At 56.4% G+C, this 14465-nt stretch overlaps 1 protein-coding gene across 9 annotated transcripts in view; it reads left to right on the top strand.

Moving 5' to 3' along the window:
- EPS15L1 (epidermal growth factor receptor pathway substrate 15 like 1) overlaps positions 1-10013 on the top strand; it is a 95092-nt gene extending 85079 nt beyond the window's left edge. For 3 of the 9 annotated variants that reach the window (XM_027583819.2, XM_027583817.2, XM_027583822.2), the window contains 2 exons: positions 4541-4746; positions 9689-10013. In XM_027583819.2, the coding sequence (XP_027439620.1) occupies positions 4541-4746; positions 9689-9835 (353 nt within the window). In that variant the 3' untranslated portion in view covers positions 9836-10013. Of the gene's footprint in view, positions 1-4540; positions 4747-9688 lie in introns of those variants that run through there. The other 6 variants (XM_027583821.2, XM_027583818.2, XM_027583826.2 and 3 more) reach the window with 5 other exon arrangements.
- The last annotated feature ends 4452 nt before the right edge of the window (positions 10014-14465 follow it).

Here is a 14465-nt window from a genome sequence, read left to right as displayed (position 1 = left end):
ATGCAACCTGAGCCTGTGTCCCCCACGGCACCCCTGCCTGTGGCCTTGAGGGTCCTTGCACATACTGGCTAAGTGTGCAGATGAGGGCCAGTCATCCCAGGCCCTGGAAAGGCTGTGGGTGCTCCAGGAGCCCCCGGAGCGGGCTTCACTTGGGAGCACGTGTGTCTACCTGCGATCAGGCCTTGGATGGTGCCGCCACGTGGGGTGTGGAAGGCGAGGTGGAGTTGGCCTCCTGGCATACTCCATGGGGGGCCTCTTCTGGGGCTGTGCCTCCTCTCTTGGGGGTGGCACCTGGCACGTGGCGCTGCTTCACCGTGGAGAGGGAGGGTACAGAGGGGGGTTTGAGGAGGTGGGATGGGCAAGTGCCTGCAAAGCGGTCCAGGGGGAAGGCACCCTCGTCCGGAGGCTGTAAGTGCCACCGTGCTGCTCACGGGGCTTCTGAGTGGCTCTGTCAGAGCAAAGAGCTGCAGTCAGGGGTCCTCAGTTTCCTTGTGGGGGCCCAGGGGCTCCTCCCTGGGGCCTGGAGCGTCCTTCTGTCTCCCAGAAGGGCCTGGTCACCGGGCAGTAGAATGTGATGTGCTCACTGCCTGGCAGGTGCCTGAGCTGAGCACCCGCTCACGGCATGAGCATGTGAGGGGTTTCTGGGAAAGGCCAGAGTCACTCTTTGTGCCCCTGCAGGCCTTACGTGTTCCTGGCTGCTCAGCTCTGCTGTCGTGGCATGAAAGCCGCCACAGAGGGCACACGGGTGAGTTGGCCCAGCTCACGGGCATTCACGAAAGCGAGCAGCCCCGTGGTGGGTCGACCCCTCCACTCGGTGACTGCCCTGGTAGCTACGCAGGGCGGCCTTCTCCTGACGCTGCGCGAGCGAGCCTGGGCTGCCGAGCGACACCCCAGGCTGGGCGGTGTAAACAACAGAAGTGTATCCTTGTCTCAGGGCTCTGGGGGCTGGAGGTGCAAGATCGGGGTGTTAGCAGGGCTGCTTCCTTCCGGGGCCTCTGTCCTTGGCTGGTGGTGGGCCATCTCTTTGTGTCTTCACATCCTTTCTCTGTGCGAGTCTGTGTCCTAGCCGCCTCCTCTTATAAAATCACCGGTCTTACTGGACTAGGGCCCAGCCACAGGACATGATTTTATCTCACCTGCCATTTCAGAGACCCCGTATCCAGACACAGTCACCTTCTGAGGTGCTGGGGGTGAAGACGACATCATGAATTTGTGGGGGATGCAGTTCAACCTGTAACAACCCCTTGTCGTGGATTAGGAAACTGAGTCAGAGAACAAGGTGGGGGCGGGGTTGCTGTGCTGCTCCCGGTTTTCCGGGGGTGGATCTGGCCTGCCCCAGGGCTGGGCTGGAAGAGTTGAACACAGGCGCCAGGGAGACAGGAGTGCATCCTGGGCAGAAGAACCAGCCAGAAAAAACCCCTGAGTTGGGGGGTTTCCCAGGGAAGGAGGTGCCACTTGGGCCCTGGAGGGCTGGCGGGGGGTGAAGTTGGGAAGAGTTTGGCGTGGGTTGCGGGGCCTGTGGGAGGCACCACAAGATGGGGGAAGCATGGGTCCGAGGCAGGGCTGGGTGCGGGGGAGCTTACACGGTGGAAAGCTTTGTTCAGCAGGGAGTTTAAGATTTCGGCTCTGTGCTTGGCAGCCGTGGACAGTGGGCCCCCAGCCTCACAGAGCTTACATTCTAGTGAGAGCAAAAATACTCCTGTGACCTAAGGACAGAATGTCACACGGGCTGCAGAGCAGCAGATAGGGAGGCATCTCAGCCAGAAGTGGGGAGGGGCGCCCTCTGAGTGTGCGGCACCCACAGAGGAAGGGCCCCCTAAGCCTGAGAACAGCAGGCGCAAAAGGCCTGAGCTGGGCAGGGCAGAAGGCGGCCGGGTGCGGGTGCAGGGGGTGGGTGGAGGAGGTTGGTGGGTATTCCTAGGGTAGCCTCGAGCCTTTGGGAGATCTAAGCAGCGTGGGGATCAGCTCTGTGTTAAAAAGCCACTTTGCTGGGTGGGGATGGCCTGTGGGGCAGGAAGCCGAGACGGGGAGCAGCTGTTGTGGGGAGCCGGTTCCCAGGGACCCAGGAGAGATGAGGGCCGCTTGCTCGGGACAGGGGCTGCAGAGAGAAATATGGTGTCTTGAGGTGGTGTGAGGCCTGTGGACTGGAGCACCCTGGCCCCATGCCCACTCTTCCTGCTTGGGGTGCCCCTGGGGTATGCCTGGTCCCCCATTGTTCTTAGGTGGACAGCCTGGAGTTTGCAAGCTGCTGGGCTGGCCTCCTCACCTGACAGCTGTCTCCTCTGCCCACAGTTCTGGGGGCCAGGGAGGCCTTGATTCATCTGTTGGCGCATCCCTCTGGCCAGGGAGTAGGCTGGCTGTGCATGGTGGCCTTGGCGGGGGGGGGGGGGGGGGGGGGGCAGGTCTTCAAGGCCAGTGGAACAAGCCAGAGAAGCTGTGGCGGGCTCCCAGAGCACCCTGCTCTCTGCAGCCGGGGTGGGGGGGCGGGGGGTGTGCTGAGGTCCAGGACAAGGAGGCGGTGGGAGAGCTAACATCAGGGAGGTTGGCGTGGGGAGGAGCATTTGGTGCTGGACGGACAGCTTGAAGGAGGTCTGGGCTCTGTCATGGATAGGGGAGGAAGTACCCGCGCTAGAGACTCGACCAGTACAGAAAGTGGGGGGGGGGCACCCCCCCAGGCCTTCACTTTGACAAGTCAGTTGCTGTGAGAGAGAGAAGTCCTAATTCCTGTTGCATGGTGGACTCGGCACTACCCTTCTGGGGAATAGTCCTGTGACCCGTGTCAATGAGGCACATCCGTGGGCTTCGGCAAAGGCTTTCCATGGGGGGACCCTTCTAACTCATAGGGTCCACCCACCATTGGGCCCCAGGTCTGCCTGGGAATCAATTTGAGGTCCCAGGGAGAGACAGACCTCTGCTCCAGCCTGCCTCTCCTCCCTCCTCCCGTCCCTGCGAGTCCTGCTGGTACTGCCTGGGGCAGGCGGTGTGACGGAGAAGGCAGCACCCACTGTGATGTGGGATGCCAGGGCAGCCTCGGGGTGGGGCACAGAGCGTGCTGCCCCCTGGGTCTGCGCATCCATCAGCCACCTGATCTGACCCCTGCCTCTTCGTTCCCACTTCACACACAGGAAACTGAGGCCAGCTGGGGCAGAGGGACTTGTCCTTGTTGAGGTCTTGGAGCTGAAAGAAGCAGAGGCAGGCTGTGGCCGCAGAGCTCTTAGGGACAGCTGGGGCCCCATAGAAACATGGCATCAGAAAGGATGCTTTTAAGAGCTAGGCGTGGAGATGGATGGGCAGGTCCTCTCTCTAGCTAGCAGGTAGGGTGGCAGAGGCTGCCTGGGTGAGGAGGGCAGGTGTCCCAGGCTCAAGTGCCACATGGGGGCACTGGAGGTGCCACTCGGGGCTGGGGGCATTTTCTGGATGTGCAGCTAAATGTCCAGGGTTGTGTGTGGAATGTGGCCCTTGGCTTGTGGGTTCTTGGTGCACATCAGTTTTGAAATTGCAAGAGTAAACATAAGCAGCCAGACTGACAAACTGGAATTTTGTTAAGTACCCTCTAGTCTCTAAGCTGGGGCTTGGACACAAAGCTGCTTGGACTAAATTGAACATCTCACTCCTGGTGCCCCAACAGGCAAATGAGTGGCGTCAGGCAGGAACCTGGCCTACAAAACTGGCAGATCCTGAAGGCTCATCAAGTGTTGCCAGGCAGGCCTGGAGAGGCCCCTGATTCCTCGTGGAACATTCCAGCACACTGGCAGGACTTGTCAGGAAAAGCCACCTGCCCTCAGGCCTCAGCCCCAAGCATGGTCCCATGGCCAGGTTCCCTCTGATTCTGAACACATCTATCCCACATACATCCGGTTGAGATTGGCCTTGCTAGGACCCAGGCATCCCAGAGCCACCCTCTCAGCAAGAGCCTAGAAAGGCCCAAACCCTGTCCCTCGGAGCCACCAGCACCAAAGGACAGAAGCGGGAGCTAAGAACCGGCGTAAAACCTCAGGACAGCAGAGGCCAGACCCTCACAACCGATGCTAACTCTATTCCATACTGTGAAACTAATCCCCCCTTTTAATCGCAGATACTACCCCCCCCATTTTTTTTATTGTTAGAAGCTTGCAGTGTATTTTTCTGCTCAGCCATGACTTTTTTTTTTTTTTAACTCAATGTGATAGTAAATGTGTTGCCACTAAAATGAGTCACTTTGAAACATGTCTGCATGTCAACTTGGTAAAGAGTACATTTTAGCTGTGTGGGGTGGGGCAGGGAGGGGCTTGTCAGAAGTGGTTTTCTTGTATCGCCCACAAACCTGTGAAGCCTCTGGGATAAGGTGAGAACAAAGCAAGATCCATCCAGGATTCGCCTGGGGTCTGTCCCACCAGCAGGCGGCATTCCGGCCATTTCCAAAGGAGGAGAGGGTGTCCCCGTGAGCTCTTGCCGGCCTCCTTAGTCAGGACTCTGTTCTGTCTGTGGTCAGTAACTTGTATTTCTTTTTCTTTTTTTCTTTTTCTCCCCTCCCCCTTTTTTTTTCTCCTAAACTTTCCAGGTAAAAGTACACCTGTAAGCCAGCTTGGTTCTGCAGACTTTCCCGAGCCCCCCGATCCATTCCAGCCACTCGGGGCTGACAGCAGTGACCCGTTCCAAAATAAAAAGGGGTTTGGGGACCCGTTTAGTGGAAAAGATCCATTTGCTCCCTCCTCTTCAGCTAAACCTTCTAAAGCCTCTTCCTTGGGCTTTGCAGACTTCACCTCTGTAAGTTGAGTTCCCTGTGCGCCACCCCTCCACCCTCCGCTTGCAGCTTCTTTGGGGTTCTTTTTTGTCTCTTTGAAACGGCACACCTGGCTTCTGTCTCCTGGTACCTCTACGCTATCCCTTGTGTTATTTATTCTGTACTGCTGCTTTCTGTAAGAAAAACAGTTTCTCAATAAAAAAAGAAAAAGAGCTGCAGTTTGGATACTGTGTGATCAGGCCATGCTTTCCTCCAGCAGGACGGCCGGATGTGCCCGTTTCTGTCCTTCCTGGTAGACTCTGTATTGTTTCTGTGGCCCGGAGGCCATGGTGTTCATGGATTTTTGGAAGCTGAGATGTCAAACGCTTCCGAAAGTACGCACACGAGATCGCAAAAGTCCCAGTAGGGTTTCACTGTCCCCAAAAGGGTCTTTGTGCAAGAGTTGTGACGGTCCCACCCCAGGGCATTTTGAGCAGCAGGTAAGGATTGAAGAACCCAGGCAGGGCTCGCAGAGGAAGAGCAGTTTGGTCTTTTAGAACTTACTTCAGTTCCCAGCTACGACGGGAAGAAATCCAGCCTAGAACAACCGCTCTGAAGGCCTTTCCCCTTGCCAAACCAAAACCCAAACCCAAACCTAAACCCTTGCGGAGCCATTTAGCAAAGCGGTGAAGTGCCTTTTCGGAAGCTAATCCTGGGATCTGGAAAGCCTGGCTGTTGTTTCTCGGTGTGCAAAAGAGATTCCGGATTACCAAGTGCTGTCACGTGGGGGTGTTTCCAGTACCTTCCTCGGTACCAAGAACCTTGTTCTCAGAGAGCTTCAGGTGTTGTCTTCCCAGAATTGGTTTCACCGTCTGTGGCACACTGTTTTTACTGTTTCCTGGTTCGGTGCGAGATGCATTGTTTAATAGACGCCCTGGCTCCTAGAATATCGGTCTTAAACCAGCTCTGCCCTGTTGGTGCCCGGTGAGCGCCCGATTTGCTTCAGATCCACCTCATGCACGGCTGTCCTGCAGCTTCCCTGCCGTCACCCAAGACGCCTGCACAGTCCTGGCTCTTGGCGACCTGTAAATGTTTTACAACTGCAGTTAGCTCGATTTCGTTGACAGCCAGTGCACGCCGTGGATGTATCCAAATGGCGACAGTATTAATAAAAGCCAAAAACAAAACCCACTTTATCGACCGTTTCTTGAATAGTACTGCATTTGTGTTTTGGTGGAAACAAAAATATCCAGTGTCGATGAGAAAAAGAGAGCTATTCACGCAGGAATCAGGTACTCTGTTTTGGGTAGGGAAGGGGGGGTAAGTAGGTGTGATTGGGAATTTGGAGAAATGACTGTTCTCTTTCTGAAATGCATGATTCTGTTTCTGTGCCCCGCCCCACACCCCATGGCTGGTTGGGGGAGAATATTAAAAAACAAAAAACAAACAAAAAAAAACCCCTGAGGTATTAAGCTATCGTTTGGCCCAATATTTCTGGTCATTCCAGAAACACCCCCAGTATTGAATCATCCTTGTTTGCCGGTGGGGGATCAGGCTCTGCCCTGTTTGTTCTTTGTTTAAAATCACTTTTCCCGCTTCGGATGCCCCAGTTTTTCCGGAGAAAACACCTGACAGCGGGCTTTGGCCCCTCTGAGGGGATGGAGTGTGGGAGAGGCATGACACCTGACTGGCCTGGTTTGTCCCCTTTGGTCATACCATAGTCCAAAAATGGCCAGCCCGTCCCACCTCAGGGCACTCAGGATGCCTTTGCATTTTTGTGACATCCGGGGACCCAGTCCGTTGGCCAGGGGTTTCTGGTTCGCGGGACCTCGGAGGTTTGTGCTAACTCGGGACAGGCGGGAGTTGGGCCCTGCAGGCTGTGTATTTCCGTTTCCCCGAGGTGCACGCTGGGAGGTCTGTTACTGCCCAGCGGACTGGCAGCGTGGCTCGTTCCGCGCAGACGGCTCTTGAGCGCCACCAGGACATGCTGTCAGCCGCGCTGGACCTCGGGGAGGCCGATGGCACACACGTGGGCAGCCCCCCGCGGTGCCCCGGCTCTGCCCCCCAGAAGCCTCTCACTGACGAGCCCCGAGTTTCCATCAATGGGTTCCTTGTGCTTGTAGCCGTTCACAGGAAACGTCTCCGAGATTTCTTTAAAAACAAGACTTTCTGTCTCAGGCAAATGTGTTTATTAGGAAGTAGCCTTTATAGGGTAGCAAAACGGCTCTTTTTTCCGCAAGTCTGCATTGAGAGCAGAGCGACTCTCGGATGGGATGTGCCGCGCCGGGGGTCGTCGGACCAGTTGGATGCGACCCTGACAGCAGCGTGAGTGAGCCCGCGGGAGGCGGCTGCAGGCGGCCCACGTGGGGCAGGGCGGGTGCCGTCGGACGCCTCAGGCCCCGGTGAGCAGTGGCCCCGGGTGCCTTCGTGTGCGCAGCCATCTGAACCCCGGATTTCTGCCGAGAGGCTGCCGAAGGAAAACCGCTTGGCGTCCGCCCTGTGCCCCGGAGGTGCCTCGGGTGGTGGCATTCTGTGCCCCGCTGTCTCAGCTCCAGGACGGCACAGGGGTGAAGCAGGAGTCACCTGCCGCTCCTGGAGTGGCGGCTGCACCCACAGGCGCCCCAGGTTCTGGCCGTCACGGTGCATGCGGGTCGGAGGACCAGAGTGGCCTAGTCGAGGGGTCTCCACTGGGGCCAGGAGAGGCTCTTCTGCTGGTTGGAGCCCAGAGGGACCCGCAAGCAACCCTCTTCCTCCAGGTCCTCTCTCTCGGACACCGCGGGCCAGCCTGCTTCTCAAGTGCGCACAAACCCCAGACGGGATCCAGAAGCCGGCCCCAACCCAGTCTGCTCTGAAGGCATCTGGACTGTTCCTGTCAGCACATTTCATTTGAAAATGGGGACCCGTTGCACAGGAGGCTCTGCAGGGACATCCCGAGACTCTGGGGCTGGGCGGGAATCGTGGTGCGGCCCTGTGGCCTCCGCTGATACTTGACCCCTCCTGGCCTGGCTTCCAGGCTGTGGCTGGGTCGGCCTGGCCGTTACTTGTCATCCCCCACCTTCCCCTCCTCTGGGCTGGCAGAGGGCGAGGTCCCTGTCCGCAGCACTGGGAAGCTGTTTCTGCCAGTATTTGTGGTTTTTTCCTTGTTTTTCTCCTGATGAGGTGTTGGAAAATTCCCCAGAGAGTGCGGGGGTGGAGGCTTTCTGTGATGGAAACAGGAGGGGTGGGGACCAGATTCCAGGGAGTCCTACCTGGAGACCCATCAGGCCCTGAACGGTTTTCTGGGTAGTTTCTCTAAGAAACTAGGACTCAGCCTTTCTTCCTGGGGATGGCTCTTCTTCATGCTGACCCTGTCCCCACCAGACCCCCCAAGGCCTGGTGCAGGGAGGCCTCCTCTCCTGCCCCACCTCCTTCTCTAGGCCACATGTGGCTCCCTCCACGGCCCCCACCCCCACCCCCACCACACCTGCACACAAGTCCCTGGCAGCCCCTCCCACCCCGTGCTCCGTTCTGGCAGTGCCAGGCTTGGGTACTCAGTGCCCCGCACCCAGCGCCTCACTCTGAAGGTGCCCTGTTGCCCCAACTCTGCAGCTGTAGCTGGCTGCCCCCGCCGCCCTCCATCCAGACCCAGACCCAGAGAGAAGGTCCAGCATGTTGAGGGCCCAGGCTCTGCAGCCACCTCCCCGCTGTCCCCAGGCTTCCTCATCCCCATCTGTCGGAGGAGCTCACCCTCCAGGTTGTCGCTCAGGCTCAGTACATGTGTGCCAAAGTAGCCATGAATCTCTGTCGTGCTTCCTTCCCCGGTGCTCCCGGTGGGGTCTGTTCGGGCCTCCACGAAGCCTGTGTCAGATCGGGATTGTCTGTATGTCTGCTCCCAAGGGGCGCCTTTCGGAGGGCCGGCCTGCGTCTTTCTTTGGTGTCCTCCTGTGCTTAGCAGAGAGCCGGCAGAGCCGGGGCCAAGAAGAGAGACACGAAGGGACCTGAGCCCATGGACAGGCTGCAGCTTTGCTCGGGGTAGGGGTGGGGGGGCATGTGACTAAGGCCCGTGGGAGAACCAGAGACCCACACCTGGGGAAGAGCATGTGAGATCTAGCTTTGCTGTGCTCTCTGTAGAAGCTAAGGTGCCTTGGATGGTTTGAAACCACCCATCTTGTTTACAAGTTTTCTCCTTTGTTTAAAAAAGTGGTTTTATTTAATTGGACCTTTTGGAAAAGGACGTCAAGAGCTCCTGGACGGATCGGCAGCGTAAATGCCAGGGCTCCTATAAATGCTCAAGTACGAGGTGGCTCCTAGGGGGCCCAGAGCTCCCCGGGCCATGGCTGGGGTAGCGATGCCACATTTCAAGACTGTGTCGTCTGCACACATTTGAAACGCACCGCCATGAGCGTGCCACAACTCTCCAGTCCCAGCACCTCCCACCCGCTGGTGTCGTCGGCCTGTCGTCGAGGCCCGGGCCTTGTAGGTTTGCTGTTTGAGCTCGTCGGTGCAGCTGAGGGTTGCCGTGGAGCAGAGATCAGCGTCGTGCCCTGAAAGGAGGCGGGGCGGGGGCCCCTCCCTCACACCCCCTTGAAGCCTCAGAGACTCCGAGCTGGGGACGTGCGGGAACCCTCTGTGTCCCCAAATGGGTGCCTAGCAGTTGCCTGCTTTGGCTCCCTGCAGAGGGCTGAGCGGCTAGTTTCTCTGAGGTCCGAGGTGGTAGCTGGGGTCAGACTCAGCCCTGTTTCTCGGTGCATGTGACTGTGGGTCGGGACTGGGGCGTGCATGTCCCCTGCCCGCTCCCAACCAAGACACGGGCTCCTGGCGTTTTCTGGTTTTCACGTGCACACCAGGCAGTGCACCCCCCCCCCCCCGCCCAGTGCACCCCAGCATTGCATTTCCCTGCACCCCGACAGCACGCGATGGGCATCCTTGTGCCCGCCCCCCTCCCCCCTGCAAGCGACAGGTCGCAGCTCCTGGGCCAAGTAACCCAACTTCCATTTTCCTTTGCAGTTTGGCAATGAGGAGCAGCAGATGGCCTGGGCCAAGCGGGAGAGCGAGAAGGCTGAGCAGGAGAGGCTAGCACGGCTGCGGCGGCAGGAGCAGGAGGACCTGGAGCTCGCCATCGCGCTCAGCAAGGCTGACATGCCCGCCGCCTAGGCGCCCGGCCCGGGGCAGCCCCACCAGAGGAGAACACTCCAGCCTATCTGTGCACGCACATACACACGTACACACGCACGCACACAGACGCACACGTACACGCACAAACGCACGCACACGTACCCACATGCACGCACAAACGCACGCACGTGCATAAACACACGCACATGCATAAACGCACACACGATAAACACACGAACACGCACGCATACGCAGAAACGCACGCACATGTACCCGCACGCACACACGCACATGTACACGCACGCACACATACACGCACGCACACACATAAACACGGGCACGCACACACACGCACATCCACATGCACACACGTGCGCGTGCGCTCACAGTGGTCCCCGTTCACCTTGTGACATGTCACAGCCACTGTTATGTCAAGGACTCGCTGGTCACAGGGCCTTGGGCTCTGGGGGCTCGCCCAGCGGGGAGGCCTGGACAGGGGCCGCTGCTGCAGATGCTGCTCTCCGCGGTGACGTCCCTGTCGGGTGACAGCGCCAGTTCTCACTCCGCCTGGAGCACAGGATGAGTCGGGGAAGTGCGGTGACTTCTTGCTTTTTGTCTCCTACCCGGGCGCACCCACACCCCCACCCGCCCCGACCTCCCTTCCGAGACAGACATCTGGGCGATGTATGCATTCGTTGTATAAAATTAAGTTTGAATGATTAATATAAAATATTTTACTACAAAACGATCTTTTTTCCCCCCGTTCATTTAAATACTATTTTCCTTGCATTAACATTCACATGGGTGTCAGGTGAACCAGCCCCACAGTGGCCAGAAAACCAGGTGGAATATTCTTGTTTCAATCCTAAGCATTTGAGTGGCTTCTAGGGCCACAGAGCCAATTTGGGAAGTTTCTAGGAGTCACCCTGGCACCCCAGGATGCAGAATGTTTCTGAAATGGTTGGTTGTAACCTCACTGTCACTAGAGCAGGTGGCCCTTTGTCAGGGCCCTGCAGTTTGAAGAAAGATTCCTGCACCATTCCCTGAGGCCTGGTCTACATAGGGGGCGAGGCCTCCTATGAAACCCGCAGTCAGAACCGGGAGGAGGGAGAGTTTTCCACTAGGATGCAGCTGAATTCCCCTAGAACATTCCAGAAGCTTGGGCGTAACTGTGGGGACAACCTCAGGAGTTGCCGAGGACATTGCAGATCTGCCCCCAGCTTTGCGTCTTACTGTCCCCAGGGAGACGGCACATCCCCAAGCCAACTCCTCTCCAATAGAGATGATAAATCTTTCGAATCCGAGCAGCCTGAGCACAGCCCCGGAACGGAAAGGCGGCCGAGAGCCTCCGACCCCCAGACCGGTTTGGAAGGGGATGAGACGGGGTCGCCAGGACTAAATAGGCCCAGAGTGTTCCCCGTCAGGATCTGCCTTGATGGGAGTCTCAGGGGACAGAGCCCCAGCCCCTTGTGGTGGGGCTGGATTCTGAGACCCTCCTTTGGGAAAGCTCTTCAGTGTTTGTTCTGTGCCTCTGGGCCAAGGTCTCTGGCTGCTCCCCTTCCGCAGCCAAGGCGGGCTGCTTGCCGCCACCCCCTGCATGCTGACTCCACGGGCTTCGTCGCAGTCAGGGAATCACCCTGAGACAGGCATTTACGAACTCGTTTTTACATTTTAATGAACTTTACGTTTTTAGACGCAGTTTCAGATTTGCGGGAAAAAAATCACAAAGATAATACAAGGGGGTTCCCACAAACCCCGCATAATTTCCCCTGTGTTTAACAGCTTAACGTTAATACGGTACGTTTGTTAGAATTCATGAACCAATATGGAGAAGTCATTATTTAAGGTCACCCTTTATTCAGTGTTTTTACCTTTTTTTGTCTCAGGACCCTGCTGCATATATAGTTGTCTCGCCTTCTTAGGCTCCTCTGGCCGGAGGTGGTTTCTCAGGCTTGCTTGCTTTTTGCTGACCGTGACAGTGTGGAGGGGCCTGGGCAGGTGTCTCCCAGCATGGCCCTGGGTTTGGCTTGTCTGGCGTTTTCCTCCTGCTGGGACTTTGGGGTGACGGGTGGGGGCAGAGCACAGAGGTGACGTGGGTCCCCATCATCAACGCCATTTGTCTCTTCTGATGTTGACAATCCTCTGAGAAGGATGGACTTTTGAAGGCAGCTTTTCGGATGCAAGTATTCTGTGACACGAGCCCCTCTCAGGGTGATAACCCGTGCGGCTGAGAGGACACCGTGAATCGCGGCTTTACGCCAGGGGCAGGGAATGTGGAGGGCGCCCCGGACAGTCAGGGCCCTTGGAAATCTCCCTTTTCCAGGTTATGGACAGGAGGTCCCCGAGACCCCGGAGGGCGCGGGGTCCCCTGGTGCCCATGAGACGGCCTCACTTCTCGGTCATTAGCGGTGACGTGGGCCTGGGACCTCTCGCGAAGCCTGCGGGCGTCCTGAGCTCTGACGGGCCCCTAATCCTCTCTGGAAGAGCGAGCAGCTTCAAGAACGTGTCCGGAGGCGATTCCTTCCTCCCCCTGAGGTGGGACCATCGTGTGTCCCCTGGGGGAAGTCACTGTGTCACCGCTCCCCAAGGTGCTCACGGCTCCGCACTTGAGCATGAGGTGAAAACCTCACCGTCTTTTTTGGTGGTTCAACCTCCATCCTTTTGTTCCAGCCTCAGAGCAACCTTGCAGGCGAGGTGGGCAGGGTGATAGCGCATTTTCCTAATGGGAAGACCGAGGCTCAATGTCTGTCCTCGTTTGCCCAGAGCCCCAAAGCCCCAGAGGGGTAGTGGCTCAGCATTTTGCTGGCCTTAGGAAGGGTTTGCTTTTTCTTTCTTGCCTGCTGCTTTTTTATGTATGCAGTGCACCAAGAAAAGGTACAGAAAGAGTCTCCTTATGTCTTAGAAATGGAGGGCCGCGCACTGAATTAGTTCTTCCCCAGGGCGGGGGCGGTGGGCTTTAGGGGACCCTCGACCCCCTGAGGATAATACGTTTGTGGATTTTTCTTGTTTTATTTATTTATTTTTTCGGAGGGTGTCCATGACGTTTCCAGTCCATTCTCAGTGGTTCCCAGACTACCTCCCCTCCCACGTCCCCCACCCGCAAAGGTCACGAGCCAGTTTTAAATCCTGTTTCCTTTTTCCCCAGCCTCATACACACGCTCAGGGAGACCCCCACACAGACAAACACACTCATCTGCTGTGCAAAGAATCAGCCTCGAGTCCGCCGATCCATCCGCACTCCCACAGGCTCTGTCCGCCTCTTCCTTGGCAGGGAGCACGCACAGCCTTTCCTGAAAAACACAGTGTCCAGGTTGAAAGCAGTGATTATGACAATCTCCAAACATAATAGCCGCGAGAAGAGAACCATGAAGCCCCCCCCGCCCCACCCCCGACACAACATCGCACACTGTCAGCTCTCCGCTGCATTCTGCCGCCTTCCCTTCGCCGGTCCCTCTGCGGGCAGGCTGTGAGGCGGTTCTGTCCCGTGTCCTTCCATCTTTCTGCGTTCAAGCACACATCACTCAGAAAGGTGCGCACCTTCTCAGCCGCCAGGCCGTGATCACACCTAGCGCTCAGAGTCACACCCTCCTTCCCTTTAGTCATATCCTGCACATAAGCGGCGACGTTTGATTTGGTGACATCACTGATGTACTACCCGATGGCTGGAAGCCTTTGTCCCCTTAGGACATGCCCCCCCCACCCCCCACGGCTCCCACCTGTAGCAGCTACTTCCCCGAAACCTCCTCGTGGGCCAGGGACCCAGCTCCCCAGCTCCGGCTGCAGCGGGACCAGAACCCGAGGGCCCAGGATACCTGGTCGGAGCAACCTTTTGCAAAAGGCTGATTGATATTCTGCAGCTTGCTCCAAGTAAACGGAATTGCATCTTCAAAGCCAGTTTCATTTAAAAGGACATCCTAGTCCTGGAACAGTTGTGGAAAGCTATTTTTAAAACAGGAAGCGTCCGAGAAACAAAGAACCTGCCTCTTGAAATAATGGACTAAATATTTCTGCCCCCTTATCAGATCTGGTTCCTTTGAAACATGGGTCTTTTTGTTTTGTTTTGTTTTGTTTTGTTTTGTTTTTTTTCCCCCAAATTTTCCCCAGTAAAAGTTACCAGGAGCCGTACAAATTGTATCATGAGCTGTTGTTGGAAAAAACATAAAGGGAAATGTGATCTTTATCACCAGCTTATTCCAAAGAAATTACGTGATGTGGGCTTGCATGGCTCGCGTTGTGTTTATGTTTAGTGGGTTTTTAAATATCTCTTTGATTTGCTTTCTGGCGGCTGTCTGTGTGCAACTTTGCTTCATGACCTTGAGCAAGCTACCTTCCTCGTTTGCCCGAGGAGTTGGGGCTGGACCACCAGTGGAGGACCTTCCTCGCTTTAAAAGTCTGAAAATTATTCAAGTCTCCAGAAAGGCACATATTTTAGGATTTCGAGTAACATAAAAGAGGAAAATAGAAATCATCCCCTTAGTCTCATCTTTAAGTAAAATATTTTGTGCACATATAGACAACAGTGTTGTATTATGATCACCAAACTTGCTAAGAGACTAGAACTTAATTATCCCAACCACTAAAAGCAAATTACAGTTAAGTCATGTGAGAGAGGTGCTATGTATTGCTACAATGGGGATCATAATATATAAGTGTATCAAATTAACATGTA

This window comes from Zalophus californianus, chromosome 1 (assembly GCF_009762305.2).
Source record: "Zalophus californianus isolate mZalCal1 chromosome 1, mZalCal1.pri.v2, whole genome shotgun sequence".
Classification (NCBI taxonomy): Eukaryota; Metazoa; Chordata; class Mammalia; order Carnivora; family Otariidae; genus Zalophus; species Zalophus californianus.
Note: the sequence above shows the minus strand (reverse complement) of the source record. Positions and strands in the feature narration are given on the sequence as shown.